General features: G+C 33.7%; 5 protein-coding genes and 2 long non-coding RNA genes across 10 annotated transcripts; 5 read left to right on the forward strand and 2 right to left on the reverse strand.

The window, feature by feature from the left end:
• Positions 1 to 406: 406 nt before the first annotated feature.
• Positions 407 to 1,810, forward strand: AT3G23255 (tRNA dimethylallyltransferase). 2 transcript variants are annotated; one of them, NM_001203024.1, is made up of 7 exons: positions 407 to 571; positions 651 to 771; positions 842 to 885; positions 960 to 1,076; positions 1,172 to 1,255; positions 1,332 to 1,438; positions 1,520 to 1,810. In NM_001203024.1, exons 1-7 carry the CDS (start codon positions 480 to 482, stop codon positions 1,630 to 1,632), a joined length of 678 nt encoding a protein of 225 aa, NP_001189953.1. In that variant the 5' UTR covers positions 407 to 479; the 3' UTR covers positions 1,633 to 1,810. The 2 variants fall into 2 exon arrangements, with proteins under 2 accessions (NP_001189953.1, NP_001078201.1); NM_001084732.1 differs by having other exon boundaries at positions 466 to 571; positions 1,335 to 1,438; positions 1,520 to 1,771.
• A 208-nt stretch (positions 1,811 to 2,018) lies between these two features.
• On the forward strand, positions 2,019 to 3,260 carry AT3G23260 (F-box and associated interaction domains-containing protein; the record flags this gene model as incomplete). The annotated part of the gene is made up of 1 exon (NM_113227.2): positions 2,019 to 3,260. One exon carries the CDS (start codon positions 2,019 to 2,021, stop codon positions 3,105 to 3,107), a length of 1,089 nt encoding a protein of 362 aa, NP_188967.1. The 3' UTR covers positions 3,108 to 3,260.
• A 426-nt stretch (positions 3,261 to 3,686) lies between these two features.
• AT3G04425 lies at positions 3,687 to 4,085 on the reverse strand. Its single transcript, NR_141096.1, has 2 exons — positions 3,981 to 4,085; positions 3,687 to 3,833 (listed from the first exon to the last, which is right to left on the reverse strand). It is a non-coding gene; the product is annotated as an other RNA (long non-coding RNA).
• A 609-nt stretch (positions 4,086 to 4,694) lies between these two features.
• Positions 4,695 to 5,020, reverse strand: AT3G04435. The gene has a single exon (NR_141097.1). It is a non-coding gene; the product is annotated as an other RNA (long non-coding RNA).
• AT3G23270 (Regulator of chromosome condensation (RCC1) family with FYVE zinc finger domain-containing protein) lies at positions 4,903 to 9,172 on the forward strand (the record flags this gene model as incomplete). 2 transcript variants are annotated; one of them, NM_001338622.1, is made up of 8 exons in its annotated part: positions 4,903 to 5,171; positions 5,352 to 5,438; positions 5,581 to 5,670; positions 5,742 to 5,828; positions 5,916 to 6,014; positions 6,104 to 8,158; positions 8,250 to 8,396; positions 8,474 to 9,172. In NM_001338622.1, exons 1-8 carry the CDS (start codon positions 5,121 to 5,123, stop codon positions 9,020 to 9,022), a joined length of 3,165 nt encoding a protein of 1,054 aa, NP_001327882.1. In that variant the 5' UTR covers positions 4,903 to 5,120. The 2 variants fall into 2 exon arrangements, with proteins under 2 accessions (NP_001327882.1, NP_188968.1); NM_113228.2 differs by having other exon boundaries at positions 4,933 to 5,171; positions 5,754 to 5,828; positions 8,265 to 8,396; positions 8,474 to 9,022.
• An 841-nt stretch (positions 9,173 to 10,013) lies between these two features.
• XBAT35 (uncharacterized protein) lies at positions 10,014 to 13,162 on the forward strand. Of its 2 annotated transcripts, NM_113229.4 has the most exons (10): positions 10,014 to 10,374; positions 10,471 to 10,585; positions 10,828 to 10,908; positions 11,005 to 11,093; positions 11,195 to 11,286; positions 11,408 to 11,489; positions 11,597 to 11,699; positions 11,784 to 11,855; positions 12,048 to 12,133; positions 12,228 to 13,162. In NM_113229.4, exons 1-10 carry the CDS (start codon positions 10,273 to 10,275, stop codon positions 12,792 to 12,794), a joined length of 1,389 nt encoding a protein of 462 aa, NP_566724.1. In that variant the 5' UTR covers positions 10,014 to 10,272; the 3' UTR covers positions 12,795 to 13,162. The 2 variants fall into 2 exon arrangements, with proteins under 2 accessions (NP_566724.1, NP_850628.1); NM_180297.4 differs by lacking the exon at positions 11,784 to 11,855.
• A 2,150-nt stretch (positions 13,163 to 15,312) lies between these two features.
• On the forward strand, positions 15,313 to 17,242 carry LSH4 (LIGHT-DEPENDENT SHORT HYPOCOTYLS-like protein (DUF640)). The gene is made up of 2 exons (NM_001084733.2): positions 15,313 to 15,927; positions 16,393 to 17,242. The coding sequence occupies exons 1-2, from the start codon at positions 15,643 to 15,645 to the stop codon at positions 16,693 to 16,695; spliced, it is 588 nt and encodes a 195-aa protein (NP_001078202.2). The 5' UTR covers positions 15,313 to 15,642; the 3' UTR covers positions 16,696 to 17,242.
• Positions 17,243 to 21,185: the final 3,943 nt, after the last annotated feature.

Genomic DNA, 21,185 nt, shown 5'->3' on the forward strand with positions numbered 1-21,185 from the left:
ATTATTTTTAAAAATTTAGACACTGCTTTGTATTGTAATTTTTGAATATCTAATTCATAACATAATTAAGGTAGCTTAAAAGAAAAGAAAAGAAAAAATTGTGCCCTTTATTTGAGAAAGGTATAATTGTGTGAAGTTAAACGATGACGTTTCTTTGGTACCTTAAATATTAATTTGTGTTTGATAATTTATTGTCTATAGATTGAATGCTTTGTTACATAAATGGGTTTGAATCAATGGATAATGGATTAAAGAAATGGATGTTTACATTAAACAACCACACAAGTATACCGAACCGAAATTGTTTGATGGCTTTGTTATAGACCGAACCAGGTTTCCAATTCGGAACCAATAATTATTAACCTGAACCAAATCGAAATTTGCCGTCTCCGAATTCAACCGAACCGAAGTTTTTTTTCCGGTTTAGGAGCTTCGTTTTATTGTTGATGCTTCAATTTCCCTTTGGCCTTTGATACAAAATGGTAGAGAGATTCTTCCCGACGAAGCGGAGCTCCGGCGACGAGAATCACCGTCGGGGAAATCTCTCGCTTCTCTCCGGTCCAATTTCCTCGTATCTTTCTTCCTCAGACGCTTTTCTCTTAAATTTGATTCTCTCTTTACTCTGTCTCACTCATTGTTCCTCTCTACAGAGGCAAAACCTCTCTGCTCTTCCAATTAGCTCTCAATGTAGCGAGTGCTTCTACAACCACTCGTGTCGTCTTCATCTGTCACCGGAAAAAAATCGAATCCAATCCTCCGTTTCTCTCTCAGGTACCTTTACGCCATCTTCATCTGATCTTTCTGTTAGGTTTTGTATTGAGGAATTTCAAATTCTTCTCAGGGAATCGATCCTTCCTCTGATGTATTCAATCGAATCCAGATTAAGTAAGAACACAAAACCAATTTGAAAACTAATTTAACTTAGTTTAGCGAATGATTCGATGATTTTGTGATTGAAGATATGTAGATGATGATGAAGGAATCAGAAAATACTTTGCTGCGTTTCATCTTCATCATGTTGATGATTTACCATCTGCAGTTATAATCGATGATTTTGGTGATTACTTTAGCAAATTGTAAGCTCAAGATTTTGCTCAAATCCATTATAAGAATGATGATGATGATGATGATGATGATGATACAAAATTCATGACTCGAGTTGTTAAATTAGGAACTCGGTGATGAATTCTCGGGCTAGAGACATGGCGATGGTTCGGACTCTTGCTCTATGCCACAATGCTATAGTTGATGCTAAGTGAGTGAACCTTTTTTCAATTTTCCATGACTAGTTGGTATTTTGCAAAATGGTTATATGAGTGCTTTGGTTTTAGTAGGAAAGCTTTGTGCGAGCTTGTCTTATCTGAGACTAACCATGGAGACTCTCCGAGGTCGTTGTTCATCTACAAACGATGGATTCCGAAGATCTTTACTATAAAAGGTTTTGTGTTTTTTATGTTCCTATAAACATTACAACATTTTGCTGACGCTTAGTTTGTGATATCCATTTAATGTGATGAAGGTCATGGTGATGGATCGTTTCTATTGACAAGTAATGATACATCCGAGAGAAGCGCCAAGTATTCGATCGCGCTGCAATATCTCATCTTGGAGCAGATTATTGATGATAGTTAGTTAACAGAGGAGAGTATCCCCTAGTGACAAGTTCTGTTTTTAAGATATTTTAGTCAACCCGTTTCTTTAAATTCTTGTTGTTTTAAGAAGTTTTGCATTATTAGGTACTTCTTTGCGAAAAATTGTTAAATTGTCTTTCTTGGCTCAGTTTGTTTTAAAATAGAAAACCTAGGTATAGTAAGGATTAGGTCTTTTTAGCTTGCTTGCGACTCTCGGAGAAAGAAAGGGTGAGCTCTCTGCTAAATTTGCTGGCAAGCTTGGGTCGGCTTGCTCTCTCTCCATCTCTCGCTCTCATATTCTAATTACCGAATTTGATGTTGATTGACAAAGTTATTTAATCACAAGTGCTGTATAATTAGGGATTAGGTCGTTTTTTCCTTGTAGCTATGGAGTGGAGAAGCCTTCCGGTGGAATTGCAAGAAGAGATACTTTCTAGGGTTCCGGCTAAATATTTGGCACGATTGCGATCAACATCGAAACAATGGAACGCTCTATCGAAAACTGGGAGTTTTGCTAAGAAGCACTCTGCTAATGCAACAAAGGAGCCTCTGATTATCATGTTGAAGGATTCTAGGGTTTACTTAGCAAGTGTCAATCTCCATGGAGTTCACAACAACGTTGCTCAATCTTTTGAGTTAGGATCTCGATTGTACCTTAAAGATCCGCACATTTCTAACGTCTTTCACTGTGATGGCTTGTTATTGCTCTGCTCCATTAAGGAGAATACACTCGAGGTTTGGAATCCATGTTCAGGAGAAGCCAAGTTAATTAAACCTAGACACAGCTACTACAAGGAATCAGACTTTTATGCTCTTGGTTATGACAACAAATCCTCCTGCAAGAAATACAAAGTCTTGAGGGTGATTAGTCAAGTCCATGTTCAAGGTGACTTCAAGATTGAGTACGAAATCTATGACTTCACCAATGATTCTTGGAGGGTTCATGGTGCGACTACCGAACTGTCTATAAGACAAAAGCATCCCGTGTCTGTGAAAGGAAGTACTTATTGGGTTGTTCGTAATAGGTATTTTCCATATAAATACTTCCTAAGTTTTGATTTTTCAACCGAGAGATTTCAAAGTCTGTCTCTTCCTCAGCCGTTTCCTTATCTGGTTACGGATTTATCAGTGGTTAGAGAAGAGCAACTCTGTCTGTTTGGTTATTATAATTGGTCAACAACTTCAGAAGACTTAAATGTATGGGTGACAACTAGTCTCGGATCAGTCGTGTCATGGAGCAAGTTCTTAACAATACAAATCATTAAGCCGAGAGTGGATATGTTTGATTATGGGATGAGTTTCTTGGTCGACGAGCAAAACAAATCTTTAGTGTGTTGGATCTCCCAAAAAGTCTTACACATTGTGGGAGAAATTTATCACATACAAGATTTGGATGATCATGGTAGAGATTCTGCGTTAAGATCATCATGCTCAGTTCTTATGAATTATGTTCCAAGTTTAGCCCAAATCCAATAAAGATTTGGCCTGATCTCTTGGAGGAGGCAAACACAAAGGACTTTGTATGAATTCTGTTCCAATTTTGACTTGTAATTCTCGCACCAATCTAGCCAAGTCCCTTTTTCTTTTTTTCCTTTAGGAACTTTAATATTGATCAGGTTTAAGGTTTTCTCTGGTTCCATGAACTTAAAAATAATCAACTTTGCTTACATGTGTTATCGCTTGAGTTATTTTATGGATTATATACATTCAAATACTCAAGCATATAAATGGTGAATCAGCTTGTAGCTAGAAACTGAAAACCATTCGTTTGACCTAAAAACGAATAAACTTTACAGTGAGCAGAAGAATCAACTGGCAATTAGTAACCTATTTATCCACTTTTACATATAAAATGTTTTATTCAATCTAAAACTGGGAAATAGTACCAATTTATACAAGAGAGGATTGATATATTTTTGTCAACACAAGAGTGACTTGAAAAGCTTTCTTGAAAAGAATAAAGAAAAGACAATCAAGCAGTGTACAAACGAATCAATTGTCAATCCTCAATCTTTTTTTTGGTCAGCATCAATCTTATTTTGTAGAAATACAAACAAAAAGACGCACAAGTAGGAGAAACAAAGACAGGAAGAAGAATAAATAGATCAATAGAACTTCGAATGAACCTTTCTTGGAACTCAAGAAAAGATCTCTCTTTGCAGATTTGCCAGATAGTGCTCTCATCACTATGCCTTCTAAAATACCTTTCCTTGGAAAAAGGACGAGACAAGTACTCGAGAAACCGAGAACGTTGCCTCGAGCTTGTATTTTGAAGATACCTTGCTTTGAAATGAACGATAAGACAGTGCGACATGACATGAAGGAGACGAGAAATCAAAAATCTCTAACCGATGTAGCAATCTCGAGGTCTCTAACTTTCGATCTGAGCTTGTTAATAAAGCTCCTCCTTGCCAGTTTCACCACATTTTTCTTCTTGCCAAACTGCAAAAGAGCCATCAGCAACTCTTTTTTTTTTTTTTTTTTTTTTTTTGCAAAGAATGATGTGTTGGAAGAAATCACAATGGTTATCAAGGAAAAATTAGTCTTAGATACTTTACTTGAAGGTCATAAATAATTGAACCTCATTGTCTTATAAATTACTAGTATCATGTTTCAATGATTGAAATGCAATTTGTGTGTATTGCTTATCCATATATGTTATCGTTTTTGTTCACATTTGATAACGGTCGGTCTTCTCAATTTCCCTTATTAGTTACCTTCCCGTTTTTGTGATTTAATAACAACAATGGTTGTAAGTACTTCCCTAGCCTCATCATTGCAGTAAAAGATTAACGAAGATTTATACAAAGATGAACAACATATAAAAATGTTAAAAATCACACTGTTACTCTAAAATTCTAATTGGAAGTTTATGTTGTATTGTACGAACTACAAGCTACTAAATTCTATGATGCTGTTTCTTTTTGCGTGGAACACAATTTTCAATTCTAGTTCTATTTCAATATTTGTAGATCAAGGGTAGATTGAAATTGATCATGGTCGTAAAACATGTTTAGTGTTCCATTGAATTGGTCTAATCTTATTTCTTCCTCACAACGTCACGTAACAACCATCAACTAAATGTCTATTTTAAGCTAAATGTTAATCATAAAGTATTAAATTAAAAATAAAAAGACAGAAAAACGTGGTAAGAAAGAAGGAAGAGCGCCAAAGTCTGAGCTAAATCTATGGTGGTTTCAAGCATTCCTAAAATGGCAATCTTCTCACAAAAAAATATTATCTCACCACTGAACCATTCTTACAATTCCTCATATCATTATTCCAAACTGAAAAACTTCCCAAGATTTTTTGTGTGTAGATATGTTTTGATAGATTGAAGATAAGTTTAAATGATTTTGGATGAGACTTGAAGCGGATCAAGCTAGAGAAAGGAATCGACGACAAATGAATCTATGAAGACAGGTGAATTACAACACTTGATGCTTCTTGAGTTTATCCGACGTTCTTCTTTCGGGTTTCTCAGATGGAATGGCAGATCCTGCTAGTTGTTATATCTATCACGAGCGTGACGTCGACCAAGTTTGTTTTCCTTCTATCTTAGTACTATATTGGAGATCCTTTTCAGCCATAAGAAATGAAATAAGAGAACAAATTTTATGTTTTTATTTTATTTTATTTTATTTTATTTTATTTTATGTTCAATGATATTACTTTCACATTTACCACATATTATAATTCACTTTTTTCATTTTGTTGTAGGCACTTGTCGTATTGAAAAAGGGAACTCAATTACTCAAGTATAGTCGGAAAGGGAAACCTAAATTCCGCGCATTCAGGCTTTCTCCGGTATGCGATGTTTTTCGATGTCTCGTTTATATATGTTATACAAACTATACATATGTTTTGTGCTAGTATGTTCTCCATATATCGTGCTTACTATTACATTGCGCTCATAGTATATGATGACACTCCATGTTTATTAATATAGGATGAAAAAACGTTGATTTGGTTCTCGCGTGGAGAAGAAAAAGGTTTGAAGTTATTTGAAGTTTCTCGTATTGTCCCGGGACAAAGAACTGTGAGTTTAACCGAATCTTTTACTTAAAAGCAAGTTCTTTTTTTCGGTTTCTAACCATTTTTCATGAATAGGCTGTTTTTAAGAGATTTCTACGTCCAGAGAAAGATCACTTATCATTTTCACTTCTATATAACAACAGAGAAAGGTCACTTGATCTGGTTAGTAAAGAGAACATTTCAACTTAGATTGTAAAATTGAACATTCACTTATTACATATGTTCTTTTTTTCTTTTCTTTTTGAACAGATTTGTAAGGACAAAGCTGAGACAGAGGTGTGGTTTGCTGCCCTTAAATTTTTGATTGAAAAAAGTCGTAATCGACGCGCCAGAAGTGAAATCCCTGAGGTATGTTTTCTTCATAATTTCTATACATTATGTTATATATCTTATATGTAGTCAAATTTATAATGCATTGATTCATTTTTGTTATTCAGATACATGATAGTGACACTTTCTCTGTTGGTCGTCAATCTATAGACTTTGTCCCAAGCAATATTCCACGAGGTAGAACATCAATTGACTTAGGCTATCAGAACAATTCAGATGTGGGATATGAACGTGGAAACATGTTAAGACCAAGTACAGATGGTTTTCGGATCAGTGTCTCAAGCACACCAAGTTGTTCAAGTGGAGGATCTGGTCCGGATGATATTGAATCATTAGGTGATGTTTACGTTTGGGGTGAAGTTTGGACTGAAGGGATATTACCAGACGGAACTGCTAGCAATGAAACTGTGAAAACAGATGTACTAACTCCAAGACCTTTGGAATCAAATGTTGTTCTCGATGTTCACCAGATTGTTTGCGGTGTAAGGCACGTTGCGCTTGTGACAAGACAAGGAGAGGTTTTTACTTGGGGAGAAGAAGTTGGAGGAAGGCTTGGACATGGTATACAAGTAGATATTAGTCGTCCAAAACTCGTTGAGTTTCTTGCTCTAACCAACATAGACTTTGTTGCATGTGGAGAATATCATACTTGTGTTGTATCTACCTCTGGTGACTTGTTTTCATGGGGAGATGGAATCCATAATGTTGGGCTATTAGGACATGGTAGTGATATAAGCCATTGGATACCTAAAAGAGTCTCTGGTCCTTTAGAAGGTCTTCAAGTACTCTCAGTTGCTTGTGGAACATGGCATTCAGCTTTAGCTACTGCGAACGGGAAGCTATTCACGTTTGGTGATGGAGCGTTTGGCGTTTTAGGTCATGGAAACAGAGAAAGTGTTTCATATCCTAAGGAAGTACAATCATTAAACGGTTTGAAAACGGTGAAAGTAGCTTGTAGTATTTGGCATACCGCAGCGATTGTCGAGGTTATGGGTCAAACCGCTACGAGTATGTCATCTAGGAAGTTGTTTACTTGGGGTGATGGTGACAAAAACAGGTTGGGACACGGAAACAAAGAGACTTACTTGCTTCCAACTTGTGTATCTTCTCTTATTGACTACAACTTTCATAAGATTGCTTGTGGGCATACATTTACCGTCGCACTCACAACTTCTGGACATGTTTTTACTATGGGTGGTACCGCTCATGGTCAGCTAGGTAACTCAATCTCTGATGGTAAATTACCATGCTTGGTTCAAGATAGATTAGTCGGAGAATTCGTGGAAGAAATCGCGTGCGGAGCTCACCATGTCGCGGTTTTGACATCTAGAAGTGAAGTCTTCACGTGGGGAAAAGGTGCTAATGGAAGATTAGGACATGGAGATACAGAGGATAAAAGAACACCAACTTTGGTTGAAGCCTTGAGAGATAGGCATGTGAAGAGTTTATCTTGCGGCTCAAACTTTACGTCAAGTATATGTATACATAAGTGGGTATCCGGAGCAGATCAGTCAATCTGCTCCGGATGTCGTCAAGCATTCGGATTTACCCGGAAGAGGCATAACTGTTATAACTGTGGTTTAGTCCATTGTCATGCTTGTAGCTCAAAGAAAGCTTTAAAAGCAGCTTTAGCTCCAACTCCGGGGAAACCACATCGCGTATGTGATGCTTGTTACAGCAAACTTAAAGCCGCGGAGTCTGGTTATAGTTCTAATGTAAACAGGAATGTTGCAACTCCAGGACGGTCAATAGATGGATCAGTAAGAACTGATAGAGAAACAACAAGGTCATCGAAAGTTCTCTTGTCCGCAAATAAAAATTCAGTCATGTCATCATCAAGGCCTGGATTCACACCTGAGTCTTCTAATGCTCGTGCCTCGCAAGTTCCATCTCTCCAACAACTTAAAGACATTGCATTCCCAAGTTCGCTTAGCGCCATTCAAAATGCTTTCAAACCTGTTGTTGCTCCAACTACTACTCCACCACGTACACTTGTTATTGGACCATCATCTCCATCACCGCCTCCACCTCCAAGATCATCCTCTCCTTATGCAAGAAGACCGAGCCCTCCACGCACTTCTGGATTTTCAAGAAGTGTTATCGATAGTTTAAGGAAGACTAACGAAGTTATGAACCAAGAAATGACAAAACTGCATAGTCAGGTATCTTCATTACTTTTTTTCTTGTTTTCAAGCACCAAACACTAACAATATAATAAACCTAACTCATTATTGGAACAACTCAAACTTTTAGGTTAAGAATTTGAAGCAGAGATGTAATAATCAAGGTACAGAGATTGAAAGATTTCAAAAAGCAGCTAAAGACGCTTCTGAATTAGCTGCAAGACAATCTTCAAAACATAAAGCAGCAACAGAAGCACTCAAGTCTGTTGCAGAACAGGTTTGCTTCATTTGTTTTATGCTCAAAGAATCTTTTTTTTTTTGTTGCAACATATCATATGATATTTTCTATTTCAGTTAAAAGAATTGAAGGAGAAATTACCTCCAGAAGTATCAGAGAGTGAAGCATTTGAATCCATTAACTCTCAAGCTGAAGCTTATCTAAACGCAAACAAAGTATCAGAAACATCTCCACTTACAACTTCGGGACAAGAACAAGAAACATATCAAAAGACAGAGGAACAAGTACCTTCTAACTCAAGTATAACCGAGACATCGAGTTCATCAAGGGCACCAAGTACAGAAGCTTCATCATCAAGAATAAGTGGAAAAGAAAGTAAAGAACAATTTGAGCCTGGTGTTTATGTGACTTATGAGGTAGACATGAATGGTAACAAGATCTTTCGACGAGTTAGATTTAGTAAAAAAAGATTTGATGAGCATCAAGCAGAAGATTGGTGGACCAAAAACAAAGATAGGTTGCTTAAGTGTTATAGTTCAAATTCATCATCATCATCATCATCATCGAATCCAACGGCTTCCGACTCACCTGTTGCTCCACAACCACCGTCTGATCCGTCGGTACCTGAACAGAGCAATGAGAAGGAACCAGATTCTGAAACCTAGTCATATGTGTGTAAGTTTATTTATTGTTTTCATTTGTATCAGTTACAGAAGCAAAATGGAGAAGTAGTCACTACTGCTAGTACATTGTCACATGTTAACAGTAATGTATGAACCGAGTTATATACTAACGTATAATTTTGTATACAAACGAGCTGAGTCTTTTAATTACATTTATGTTCATTTAAATTTATTGTATTTTTCACATCTCTATTTTATTTTTATTTTTTAAGCGCTAACAACTTTTTATTTAAGATTTTTTCCCCCCAATATACTCAAATGAACGAACTTTTAACAACTAATATTTTTCGAATATTTCAAAACAGTTTTTGGTATAAATTATTTTAAGACTTAAAAGATTCCAACAATTTTAAATATAGAATCCTTTCAAATATATGACAAGTTTTAATTTAACCAATTTTATATTTGAGACTTTAATCTATATACAACAATCGCAAAAATAATTTGGATTGGAGAGTTCCATCTCTTTATCATTACTACTTGTTTTGTATATTTACAAAGATCACAATTTACTACAAATGTAGTCACATTTTTTTTACTTACCTCATCTTATTATCAACTTTCGTTTCATATTCTTTTTACAATTTGTCACATTTATTTATTATAACTCTTTGTTTTACATCTACTAACACACTAAATGTTTGTCCCACATCATGTGAGAGATTAAATGTCATTTCTCTAGGACCTCTACATCACAATGCCATTGAAAATAATCATTAGAAGATTTTTTAATATTTTAAATAATATAAGAAAATATATATGAAGTTTAGTGTAACATAAAATATGGTTACAAAACTTATACTTTTTAAGTATACTGATCATGAAAAAAAACTCACATATTTTTCAAAATGGTTAATGAATGGTTTATAATATCCAAAAAATCATCTCCAAAAAATAGTTAAAGGATACAAAGATGAAATATCCTAAACTATAGGGAGCATTTTATAAAATCCAGTAAACTCTATAGAAGGAAGAAACGTCAAACGTGAATTACAAAGTTGTTGTTTCCTCTGAATTTCTCAGAACTCTTCTTTGCTAAGGAAAAATTAAATATCCATCCAACTGTGTGAATTAGATATTTTCTCTTATCTCTTCTCTTTGTTCGATCAAAAATTCAATTTTCCCGAGATTTTTGTTTCTCTCGATCGATTCAACACCTAAAGATTGAAGCTTTTGCTCGTGGGTTATGTAAAGTTTCCACCTTTCGTCTTCTTTCTGATCTGTGAGCAAAAATGGGACAACAGCAATCAAAAGGGGAATTGCTGTATCAGCAAGTTAGTTATGGTAACTCTGAAGGAATTCGAGCTCTTCATCGAGATGGTGGAGACCTTGAGGTTGGTTTGTTCTCCATTTTTGTTTAATCAAATTTGTTTTGAATTGATTGAAATTAAGGGTTCAAATTGATTTTGTGTGTGTTTTTGGGATTGCAGTGGATGGATAGAGAAGGAAAAACTCCGTTGATCTTGGCTTGTATGAACTCCGAGCTATTTGATGTTGCTAAGACTTTGATTGAGTTGGGTTCTAATGTTAATGCTTATCGTCCTGGTATGTCAAAGATCTTAACTTTTCTTGTAATCCTAGCTTTGAGTAGCTGACTCAATGCTTAGTTAGGATCCGGTGATAATCATTGAAATGTAACAACTTGTTAAGTTGAAGTTAGTGGAATGTGTTTGGAGTTTGAGACATTGTTGATTCTGTTAGAGGTATTTTGAATCAGTTCTGTGATATTAGATGCTTTGGTTTTAGAGTGTGATTGAGCTAATGTGGTCATATGTGTTTCTCTTCAGGTCGTCATGCTGGGACTCCTCTGCACCATGCTGCAAAAAGAGGTCTTGAGAACACTGTTAAGTTACTTCTTTCTCACGGTGGTAAGTGTTTGTCTTCTCATACAACTCGATGAATGTGAGGTCAGTGAATACTTATGGTGTCTTTATCTCATATGGTGTAATCCCATTTTCTTGTAGCGAATCCACTTGTTCTTAATGATGATTGTCAGACACCACTTGAGGTCGCTAGAGTCAAAGGGTTTAGCAATGTTGTACGTGCAATTGAGGTATGTTTGTAATACCTGTTTGATCATTTATTCTAACAGACTTTTGAATGATATGACTACTTTGTGGATTAATAGTTTTTTTTTTATTGTGGATTCTGTAGAAACACATCTGCTTGTTCTCGGGTTGGATGCGTGAATTTTACGGCCCTACCTTTCTCGACTTATTTGCTCCGCAGCTTCTTTCAAGAAGAGTGTGAGTATCCATCCATTAAACTTCACCATTATATTTCTTTTTTACTCGTTTCTTTCACTGAATCTGAGGAAAACATTTCTCTTCATGGCGTTGAATCTTCTTTAAACCTTACGATTTGCAGATGGGTAGTCATTGTACCTACTGGTTCAAGAAACCCTACAAAGCCTTTCAAGTTGGAGCTGGTTGTGTATGCTAGTCTGCAAGTATGATCATCATTAAACAATAATAAAATCATGACGTGTAACTTTTAATGCTTTTAAGCCTTGCATGTTTGGCTAATCTGTCTACAAAACTGATCTGATGTAATCAGGATGCACAGCCACGCACAGTGATGCCTTTGTGGAAAGCAAACTTGGAAGAACCAAAAGCGAAGCAGTCCGATACTTCAGTGATGATCGTTGATAACTCCACAAGTAATTTTCCCAGCACTTTTGTATGTTGTTGACATGCAACCTCTAGTTTTGTGGATGTTGATTGAATTTTATTCTGGTGGATAGTCCCAAGCCGCAGGATGAAGAAACGAAGGGTCTGCGCCTCCCACGGGAGACGTAGGCCTCAAGTAGTTAGGCGTAAGTCTACACTGTATAGTTGTTGACAAACTATCCTTAGTTTCGTATAGTAATTTTTCTGCCTCCATATATAAGTTAACCAAGAAAGTATCTAAATTAATGTCTCTGTTTTATCTCTGCTCTTGCTTTACTATTTTTTTGTTTCGGTGATGTAGAAGCATGTTAAGTTTTTCTAATCTTTCTTTCTTTCAGAAACACGTCTTAAATTCGCACCTTCGACTGAAGGTGACAGCCAACAGCTAAAGTGGTTTTGTGATGCATGTAAAGGGATTCCACAGGTAATGTCATAAACAACATCCATTGGATTTCTTGTTTCTTTTCTTCCTTATTTGGTTCTAAGTATTGAAACTTGCTTGGAATATATGTATACAGCCGATGCATCCACCGGTCTTCCTCCAAGCACCACCATCTGCTCCACCACCACCATCAGAAGATGGACTAGCCATGGGAATGAACGCCTCACTTCACACTACTATGAGTGACCCATCAAATCTCAATCACCATTCCATCGGTCAAGCAAGTTCCTCATCCGGTCCAAGCTCATCAACTGCACCTCCCTCAGGAAAAGCAAGTGCCTTTGGATTCAATAGCCATGGAATTGGCATTGTGCTAGAATCTTCACCATCAGCTCCTCCATTGACAGATGATGATATAGCTACAGTAGACGATGGTCCAATTCATTACCCATCAATCGATTCAACACCAGTCGATCTCCCATCTGCTGCTTCTCTTCCAGCTTCAACAGAAGGTGAAAGGAAAGAAGACGGGAACACTGGAACGTGTGCGATATGTCTCGATGCTCCATCTGAAGCAGTCTGTGTCCCGTGTGGACATGTCGCGGGATGTATGTCTTGCTTGAAGGAGATCAAATCCAAGAATTGGGGATGTCCCGTCTGTCGAGCCAAGATCGATCAGGTTATTAAGCTGTACCGTGTCTGAAAACAGGTATCAACAACAACATGGGATTATCTATATCCTTCATTGAACTATTGAAACTATATCTCTCTATTTACACAGCTAAAATCAATACCATGTTTTCTTTTTATCAAAAGCTAAAACAATATGTTTGTAATTTGGAACTTGATAAAAAACAGTTCCAGTATTTTGTATATATGTTTTTGGACAAAAGGAAGAATGTATCAATGTAAAGTGTGGTAATATATTCTGTATACAATATGCTTATTTATATTTGAATTGATAATATATTTTGTAATGAATCGTGGATTTGTTCCCAAAAGTAAGAACAGCATATTTAATCATTGTACGGAAAAAGTTGAATGGGTTAATAAACTGTTTGTGTTCTGATAAACTTTTCCGTTAATTACTCAATTATCGTAGGCTTCTGGCTTCTTCTTTTACCATGCCTCCTTGCTCCAGTCCACACTCCACAATAAGCAATTATTTCCACAAATATAAATAGAAATAAAGATGGATTTTTTTGGTTATATTTCGTTACATATGTAAATTTTGAGGATAAAACAAAGTTCTGTGTCATATCTATTCTTTTTTTTTTTCATTTTAATTAAAAATTTGGCAGTATTGATTATTTGATTTATAGTTGTAATGGCATGTTTTAAAACCAAAATAGTATCTTATTAATATATGTTAAACTTTTTAAAAGGAAAAAAAAATGTATGTAGAGGATTACAAATTCAATGGATATATTACTCCTTTTGTTTGGAAATTTGAATAAATTAGTAGGCTACAAGTATAAGATAAAGATATCCCCACCACCAAATGTAGCATAAAGAGAAGCTTCATGTCATTGCTATTAATGGCAAATACTATAGACTACAAGTATTAAACACACAACAAACAAAGTATAGACTATAGAATACAAGTCTAATAACTAATAAGTAATAACCCTCATATGTGAGAGATCGATAAACGGATTTCCATTCAATTAAGTGATCTTTTTTTTTTGTTAAGGAAAATCTAATGATCTTAACTTTATAATCTCAATAATTATATAAAAGAAGCAAACCATTTGAAATTTGGGTTTGATTTTTTGTTACAATTTGTATCGAATATATAACAATCGATGGGTTTTATAAAAGTCAATTGAAAAGGTGGTTTGTACAATCTACCAGACTTCCACTGTTCCATACACTTAGGTATAGAAAACAATAATTTTAAAATATATACATATATATATACTTTTAAAATATATATTCATGCTACATAGCCTACATTTAAATGTCAATATATATATATATGCTATATTTTTCTTTTTTCAAATAACATTAAAAATATATATAAATAAGATCTGATGGAAAAAAAAACATCTATTTTGTAAAAAATTATTCTGTTGCTAAATAAACACAATTTTAAGAGAAATTATACGCCTATTTTGTTTTTGTATAAGAGCGAAAAGTCCAAAAAACAAAAAACAAAAAACGAAAACCAAGTGAAAAAAATTCACATGGTCCACAACGACATGAAATGGAACAGTTAGATTTGATTGATTGACTCAACATTTCTCCTTCTTTATTAAGTAACCATTCAAAAACACACTCCACTGGTCATCTTTTCCCTCTCTGTCCCCATGCAGTTTTGTACCTCTGCCACAAGTTACCCCTTGCCGCTAACTTCTTTCAGGGGTAATATCGTCTTTTCACTCCAGGTGTTGTCCACTCACACCAAGAACCAAAGCCATCGTCACTATATTCTCTCTGCCCAACCCTACTGTACTAGTCTCTCCTCTAATTTAGTTATATTGTTGATCACTCACTAGATTTGTTTCCATCTTTCTCATTTAACGATAAATTACTGTATTTGTCTAGATTTTTATAGGAGTGTGGAAATGAGTCGTCAGCTTAAGTTAGTCTAGCTTTTTATGAGTTCCAAATATATGTTTTTAAGGGTCATACATAAAAAGTCTTCCGTTTTATCCTATAGTAGTTTCAAGCAAAAGAAATTGTAAAACATATTTCAAAGAAAATGATTGTAAATCGATTACGTAAACGTAAGAGAATAGGGCCATGGCTCCTACCCATGTAACTAGGTCGGTTCCTTCTTCTCCGGTCCAAAATATCAAGGAAATGGCGGAATCAAAATTTGTTTTAAAGAAAGCGGTGTTGACTGTTGACTAGAAAAGTTATGAGAATAAGTCCATTGCAAATTTTGTAGTGTGTTAAGTGATAATAACCAAAGAAAGGTAATCTAGGAGTGGTGATTCATTTAAAAAAAAATCTATGAGTGGTGAATAATTTCCATCTAAACTTAGGTCAAAGATCATTGATTTGCCACTATGCAAATAAACATTTTTAACAACTAAAGTAATTATACTAATTAATAAGATTTTATATCTTATATATATTTGTTACCATATAACATTTTAACTGTTTTCGGTCAACAAAATAAGAAGTATAAATAAACAAATAACCTCATTCGCCCATAATATTAATAAATACCCCTTAATCTTCATCCGCCAAAAACCTATTCAAAGTCTTACACACAACAATAATGATTTTAAGAGATATACGTAACCTTAGTATTTAGCTTAGTGTTTAACTCAATCTCTATAGACTATAGTAAAAACAAGCTTGCATTATTATTTGTTCCACTGTTATTAGTCAAGCGAAAACATAAATGAAAAGCAAAAAAAGAATATTTATATGACTCCATTCAATTCACTCTTTTATAGCAATGACTACGATAGCCTCTCATCTTCTTTTTTCCTCTCCATCATCTTCTCTTATCAACTTTAGACTCACAAGCCTCCTCTCATCTTCACCATAACCGAAAAACCAAACAAAAAATCCTTAGATAATCAGATCTTGATATTATGGATCATATCATCGGCTTTATGGGCACAACAAACATGTCACATAACACAAACCTTATGATCGCTGCCGCAGCCACTACCACTACGACCTCTTCGTCTTCCTCTTCGTCCTCCGGAGGCTCGGGGACTAACCAGCTAAGCAGGTACGAGAATCAGAAGAGAAGAGATTGGAACACTTTCGGACAGTATCTACGCAATCACCGTCCACCACTTTCTCTCTCCCGTTGCAGTGGTGCTCATGTTCTTGAATTCCTCAGGTACCTCGACCAATTCGGCAAGACTAAGGTATAACATATACACTTACATATGTGTCTATCTATCTCTTACATCAAAATACTCTTTTTGATAATTTTCCATTGATATAGAACCAAATGAATTGAAACCCTATGTCTAATTTGGTTCTTTGACCTAAAGGCTAAAACGTATTTTTGTTATATATAGTTGAGAATTGGATTCTTATTGATCTTCATTAATTAATATAATCTCACTTGGGCTCTATATCTTTCATATATTTTCATCTATCACCGACAAATAGTATTGCAACATGATTCTGAATTTTGTTTATTTAAAAAGTTAACTCCATCGTTATTAGCAAATAAATAAAATATATTGTCTATGATTCTTACTGTGATGATGATATACTATTGTTGTATATACTCAAAAATGTTTTTCATACATTACAAGCACATAATATCTATATAGATTGAAAATGCTGAAGTTAAAACGCCACTTTGATCTTTGTATCTCTAGGTTCACACACACCTATGTCCGTTCTTCGGACACCCAAACCCACCAGCACCATGTGCCTGTCCACTCCGACAAGCGTGGGGTAGTCTGGACGCACTCATTGGCCGTCTTAGAGCTGCTTTTGAAGAGAACGGTGGTTCACCAGAGACGAACCCTTTTGGTGCACGAGCCGTTCGACTCTACCTAAGGGAAGTACGTGACTCGCAGGCTAAAGCACGTGGGATCAGCTATGAAAAAAAGAAGCGCAAGCGACCTCCTCCGCCACTACCACCGGCTCAGCCGGCGATTTCAAGTAGCCCTAATTAACATTAAGTCATGAGTAAGATGTTTCAATGAACTACGTTTGTTTACAAATTTTTATCAATGACGAACATGCACGAGTTCTTTTAAAGTCACATGCCCTTTCCTAAACTTTTATTTGGCAAACCTAAAGAATTCTTATGTTGTATTAAATAAATTTGTAGTTCTTTCTGTTTGGCCTCACATAAGTATAGATTAGTATATATTTTTAATATATACATGTAACATGTTAGACAAGTCATAAGTTTTATCTTATAGACTAGTAAAAGCACTAAACTAATGGCTTTGTTATTTATTTGCAAAATTGAAAGATGGCAAACTTATGATTATGTTGGTTCATTTATCGCATGTATTTATAAAACATTATATAATATTACGTTTTCTCTAAGTGATTCAAGAGTTTATATTTAATACATTCTTGAATCATTTATCCAATTATTTCAAAGAACCTCTATCTCTATATATTGATCAAGTTAAACAAGTACTAATGTTTTGTAGGATACTAAATTTAGGGTTTTTCTTTGCTATTTACGGATCCCAATGCAAGACCGAATGTGAATTAGTTGTAATATAGTATTTAGTTTTTTTTTTTTTTTGTTGTCTTATACTACTTAAGATTATGATGTAAATTCTTCATAATTACCAGCCATTTTAGCAAATAAATCGTAAAGTTGAACTTATTTACAACTCCATACCATTAGCATTAAAAAAAATTCCAAAATAATTCATTTTACTTTAAATTCTTAATTTAAATTGTCAATTACATTATCAAGCAAATTTAATCCAAACAAACTTAAGATCAATCCTTTAAAATTAGCATAAACGTATTTGTTAACAATATTTTAAAACAAAGTTTTTGTTTAAATAAATATTATTCTTACTAAACGTTTTTTGTTTAAATAAATAAATTCTGTATTTGAACTTATTTACAATTTCATGCTACTGGCATTAATTATATAGGAATGAAAATATTTAATTAAAGATTTAAATTTTCTAAATCCTTGCTTTTAGATTTATTATGTCATTACCTAAAAGACAAAAACTATTAATTTTTTAAATATTATTATTTATATTTTAAACTTTTTAAAATATTACTAATATTTAAACTTATAAAAAGTTTAATATATCAAAAAATCTTAACATCATTATATAATATATAGAGTTTCAAAAAATCTCAAATTTTTTTCAGTCATATTTTGTGATTCGAAATTTAAAAAATGAACATATATTAAACAATTGGCGAAAAATGTGTGAGTTCAACGTCCCACATCGATTAAAATATTTAGAGAATGATTTATAAACATATCATAAATAAGATCAACATTAACAAAATAAATGAGTTTTTTTTTTGCGGGACGGGTTTGGCAGGACGTTACTTAATAACAATTGTAAACTATAAAATAAAAATATTTTATAAATATAAACAATTTGCAAATTTTTATATATATTAACTTAAAAAAATAAATTGTTCCGCGGTATACCGCGGGTTACATTGAATATTATTGTAGTTCGATAAGACATGACAAAAGAAGATTTGCAGAATCAAATGGTTGTTCGTGTCTTTTCATGCTCTCTGTGTACGCCTTCCTTTGTAGCGTCTTAATTTGGTAGGGAATTGGCAAATCATTCAGTTTCTTGTCCTTGTTACCAAAAAGTCTTTTCTTTCTTTGTTTATAAAAATATATGTATTATTGCTCCGGTAAATTCTTGATCTCATATATCTTAAAAGGTAAAACAGGTCAATCACTTTGATTTACTCTAAACAACAACTTGAACTCAATATTACCTTTTAATCTTGCTTAAAACCTTAATGTCAAATTCTCTTTTGATTTTTCGACTAATTTGATACATTGATGTTATCTAATTACTAACTTAAGCGTCAAATGTACACGATCATAAGTCAGGGCCGGTCCTAAGCAACATTTATGTTATCTAGTTACTATTTTTTTTTTTCCATTTATCGTTTGAGCAAAGCTGACATGAAATGACAAATGAGACGGTGAGAGCGTGTGATGCGGTCTGACCCGCTTTGGTCCACCAACCAATCTGCAGTGCACCTATGTAACGTTTCCCTTTTAAGTGTTGGTTCCAACATTCGTTAAATGATCATTATTGGTTAACAATTGTTGTTTATCGACATAAGTAGGAGTTTGGTTCTGAAAGTTGTCAAATTGTTGTCTTTTTTTTTTGGTCAAATCAAATTGTTGCCTTAGTACTATAATTTCCATGTGAACTCGTATGTGTTTTGTTTCATTATTCATCATCGTAAATGTTGCATACGACCGGCTCTGACTATTGATCGTGTACATTTGACGCTTAAGTTAGTAATTAGATAGCATCAATATATCAAGTTAGTCGAAAAATCAAAAGAATATTTGACAGTAAGGTTTTAAGCAAGATTAAAAGGTGATATTGAGCTGAAGTTGTTGTTTAGAGGAAATCAAAGTGATTAACCTGTTTACCTCTAAAGCTATATGAGATAAAGAATTAGGCAACAATCTTCCTTCTTTTTATCAAGTCAATAAATTTTTTATTATATAAAGCTTGGTTTTTAAAGTTTAGTAATTTATAAGATTGTGTCACATGTCAACTTTAGTGATCTCATATAATTTTGACATTGATAAACCAAAATATCTTTCTATTAATTTTAAAAATATAAAACATAATTATAAAAATTTATAATTTTAAACAATTTAAAAATGTAAACAAATATTTACAAGGAAACTATACTTATATATCATACGTAAAACAATTTAAAAAATGTAAAATGGATAATTATAAAGAAACAATCTGTATTTTATTATATAAAAACAGAAATTATTATATCATTTACTTATTCTGACTTAAGTTTAAAAAGATTACTTTTTCCTTCAAAATTAAAAAGAGATTTAAGAAATTATACAATTAATTAATAAAATACTACTATAATTAAGGTAATTATACAGTAAAGTATTAATCTTAGAAAAATGGTGAGGTAGCTGAGTATCTTTCGCAACAGTTCTTCTAAGTAGTTAGCAATTTTTTTACCACAAACAAAACTAGTTGTGCCTAAAAAACATTTTTTTCTCCTCCGTTAGATCTTCAGTCCGATCTCTGCCATACCTGTACCTAGCTCAAGATGTGAGAGCCCATTTATTTACAGGCTTTAACCCATTTGTTTAACACAATTGCCGAATCAAATAACTATTGTTTTGTTTTGAGGTCGACTAAAACAAAGTAATTAGTGAGTTACAAAAATAACAGAACTGCACTAAACGACCATAATTTTAAATGGATTAAGTATATGAACTTTTTAGTTTACAGTATACACTAAATGACATAAATTTAGAAAGGACCCATGACTTGTAGTGGTGAGTCTATGTAACACAACTTGAAATTAAATTGGTATATAACATACTGTTCACAGAATTTTTTTGAAGGCTATTCAAACTCTAACAACAACGACATTAAAGATGATATTGTTATGTTATATTAAACTATATATATTTCATCTTGGATTCCATTTAACAAAAGACATGAGTTTAGAAGAAATAATATGAATTTCGAAGGAAGAACATCATATATCTTAATACAAGTTTATAGCCATTATGTTCATGAAGGGTGGATGAGTGAAACTCCATGGAATTTACAAAAATAAAAATTTCATCATTCTACCCTTAAAAGAAAATCTTGTGGATCTACCACTTTGAGAAAGTTAAACTGAAATTATAGGTATGTTTTGGTAGTCGTCTAAAAAACTTGTCCATAATATGTTGTGGTCAATCAAAAGGTGGCCATTAAAATCTACCAAACATATCATTTATGGACTAGTTCTTGGGGGTTTAGCTTTGATGGACAAATTTTAGTGAACAAGTGGTAATATACCAAAACATATTATGGACAAATTTTTGATGAATTAACTAAAAAATACCAATTTTAGTACTATTTTGTAGAAATGGCAGGTCCATAAAATTTTAAAAGAGAAGATAGAATGAGTAAAATATCCTTAGAAAATCTAAGTCTAACAACAACAAAAGTTTCTTAAACAACATCAAAGAAAATTTAGTACAAAAGTTTCTTAAACAACATCAAAGAAAATTTAGAGCCCATGTTCTAGTGGTGATTGAGAATTGAAGAAAGGTTGAAAGGAACTAATCCATGTTTGGTCCACCCTCGAAACAAAAAAAATTATATTTGTGTGAGATGTCTGGGTTTGAGCCAAATACCTAAACATCTTATCTGGTAGTCACTAATATATGATCTGGTCGAAAAATAGTCCAAATTCAGAACAAACAGTGTAGTGGCCCTTTTGAAAAAAATGTACTTTAAAGCACTTCTTTTTTATCTGTGTTAATCGGACCAGCTAATAAGATTAATTTTAAAAAAAAACACAAATTATCATACGAATTTATTCGTGTGTTTTGCAATATATATTTTCGAAAACTTGAGGATACTTGGATCATATATAGAAGCATGACGACGAAAATAACACAATATGTACAATTTGATACAAGAAA

Source organism: Arabidopsis thaliana, chromosome 3, assembly GCF_000001735.4.
Source record: "Arabidopsis thaliana chromosome 3, partial sequence".
Lineage (NCBI taxonomy): Eukaryota > Viridiplantae > Streptophyta > Magnoliopsida > Brassicales > Brassicaceae > Arabidopsis > Arabidopsis thaliana.